General features: G+C 39.9%; 1 protein-coding gene across 1 annotated transcript; it reads left to right on the top strand.

The window, feature by feature from the left end:
• Nucleotides 1–1,234: 1,234 nt before the first annotated feature.
• Nucleotides 1,235–2,185, top strand: LOC107661867 (G-protein coupled receptor 183-like). Its single transcript, XM_016451653.1, has one exon. It carries the CDS (start codon nt 1,235–1,237, stop codon nt 2,183–2,185), a length of 951 nt encoding a protein of 316 aa, XP_016307139.1.
• Nucleotides 2,186–2,647: the final 462 nt, after the last annotated feature.

Below are 2,647 nucleotides of genomic sequence, written 5' to 3'. Positions count from 1 at the left end.
TTAATATGCATTAAAGTTGAACTAAAACTAAGTTATTTTGTGGTATATTGTGCAAAATAAGTTCATGTAGTATTTCCCAACTCTTGCTCTGGAGAACCCCACCAGAACAGTCTGGTGTGTTGGGGCAATTTGGAGCTAAATTCTGCAGTAAATTCTTTCCCAGAAACAGGATTGGACACCCCTGGGTTAGGGAGACATATCAAATGTGCAGTGTTGGGGGTACTTCATGGTTGGTGAAACACTGTGTTAATCATAGATGCAATAAAAGATGACATTCCTGACAAATACGTTTTTCATGTTGTATCAATACTATTCACAATGTACAAGTGCAGCTGCCTCACATAGCCAAGTCTACCCTTATATAACCAAGCTGAGGAAACAGGGCAGGTCTTGTGTCGTTCTTGTATGGACCCCAATGGAATTCCCTTTTGACAGGTGTTTCTGCACAGATGTGTTTTTGTGTACTCTGTACTTCTGTTTTTGCAGTAGTGCCACTGCTCTGGGGATATGCAACGGGATAACAGGATAATATCCTCAGGGGAAGACACTGTTTGTCATAGCTGATGTATTGCCACAAAATCTGACATGATCTACAAATTGGTCTTAAGACTGAATTTGGTCTAATTGTCTTGATTAAACAGAACTTATTACCACTAAGGAAAGTGTAGAGCAGGGGTCTTCAACTCTGGACCTTGAGATCCACTTTCCTGGAAACATTAGCTCCAACCTGGATTAAACACACCTACCTGCAACTTTATATTAATCCTGAAGACTTCGATTAGCTTGTTCAGGTGTGTTTGATTAGGGTTGGAGCTAAACTCTGCAGGAAATTAGATCTTGAGGTTCAGAGTTGAGGAGTGTAGAGTAAGGGTCACCAACCCTCCTCACGGAGGGCTACAATCCTGCAGACTTCAGTTCCTACCCTTCTGCAACACACCTTCCTGTTATTTTCAAGTAATCCTGAACACCTTGATTAGCTTATTCAGGTGTATTTTATTAGGGTTGGAGCCAAACTCTGCAGGACAGTGGCTCTAGGAGCAGGATTGGTCACCATGTAAGGATCTTTCTAACAATAAAAGATCTAAATCTGATATAAAATTCAAAAACAGTTGTCCCTAATGTCAACAGGCATGGCGAAGGATATTAGCGTGTTAAAAATGTTCAGTTAACATTATCATTTGTCATTTTCGCTTATTCCAGAATTTGGTTCACTGGTTTCAGTTCCTTATACTTCATGGAGAGTCAATTGCGCTACAACACAAGTTTCAGCACCATCCTCAGAAACAACCAGGCCTCCTCTAACTTGACAACCGATTCAGTCAACACGACACAAGCTGTCAGTGTGTTTGGAGGGTGTGAACAAATGGTGAGTGGTATCATTTTTGACCTAACTATGCAATCCTTTAATGTGATCATAGGAATACCTGCCAACATCCTGGTCATGGCAAACCTAATAAACACCCGGAATGAACCTTTAACCTCTGACATCTTCCTGGGCTGCCTGGCTTTCGTGGACGCCTACTTTGGATTCATGACAATAATATCATTCCTCAATCTCTACCACTGGAGGAGTGCTATGGGTTGGATGGCTTTGAAGTTCTCCTATGGTGTGAAGGACACCAGTGGGCCGCTTTTCCTCTCCTGCGTCTGTCTGGATCGCTTTATAGCCGTTATCTTCCCCATCGCATTCGGACAATTGAAGGACATTAAATACAGGATCGGCCTGACCATTCTGGTTTTGCTGCTCACTTTTGCGTATGCTTCAGCCAAAACTGTTGGTGGCATCCACAACTTTGAGAAGGTTTTCACTGGTGAGGTCTTGTTTGCCTTCACCTGGATGGTGGTGTGTAACGTGGCCATCCTCTGGGCCCTGAAACGCTCACGAGGTTCTGGTAAAGATGAGATGAATCCTATGAAAAGAAAGGCCTTTAAGATGGTGCTGTCTATCTTGATCATAATCATAAGCAACTATCTCCCTCCAGTTGCTATGTTCCCCTTTGAAGACCATTATCCACGTCAGGTCTTCAGTTGCTATGTGCAACCAGTCTGTTTTGCTTTTGTAAACATCAGCAGTACTATCCAGCCTTTAACTTACTTGTCCCGCTTAGAGAAAGTACCATTCTTGCCTGAATCTTGTGTGAAGAAGTTAAGCTGCAAGGAAAAAGACAAGCCCTCAAATGAATGACATCTTTCTGAAACAGCGTCTGAAATATGCTGTTAAAATTATATAACATGCTACTGTAGTAGTAACTGAATTTCCATAGTTCACCATTTTGCTACATATCCCTATTATAATCATAGTATCTATTATAAATTGAACTTGGATATTTGTAGCAAAACAATATATATATATTGTACTGGAGGTTTTAGACTGTCTTTCAGTTATGTCTAATATGAACTGCAACACTGAATTCATTTTCTCAAACCATTCTATATGCAATTATACATAGGTTATAACTTTCTAAGCATTAATATATAACTACATATATTACAGCAGAATTGAGTTTTGTTTGCATTATTGAATCACTATTTTCTTGTTTATGACTGTAAAGCTGCTTTGAAACAATCTGTACTGTATAAAGAGCTATATAAATAAAATTGACAGTGAATAAATCTGAATAGAACATTCAAAGGCTTATTTAAAGAC

Source organism: Sinocyclocheilus anshuiensis, unplaced genomic scaffold (assembly GCF_001515605.1).
Source record: "Sinocyclocheilus anshuiensis isolate Anshui unplaced genomic scaffold, SAMN03320099.WGS_v1.1 scaffold47, whole genome shotgun sequence".
NCBI lineage: Eukaryota > Metazoa > Chordata > Actinopteri > Cypriniformes > Cyprinidae > Sinocyclocheilus > Sinocyclocheilus anshuiensis.
The sequence above is the reverse complement of the archived record's forward strand: the minus strand, read 5'-3'. Positions and strand labels throughout refer to the sequence as shown.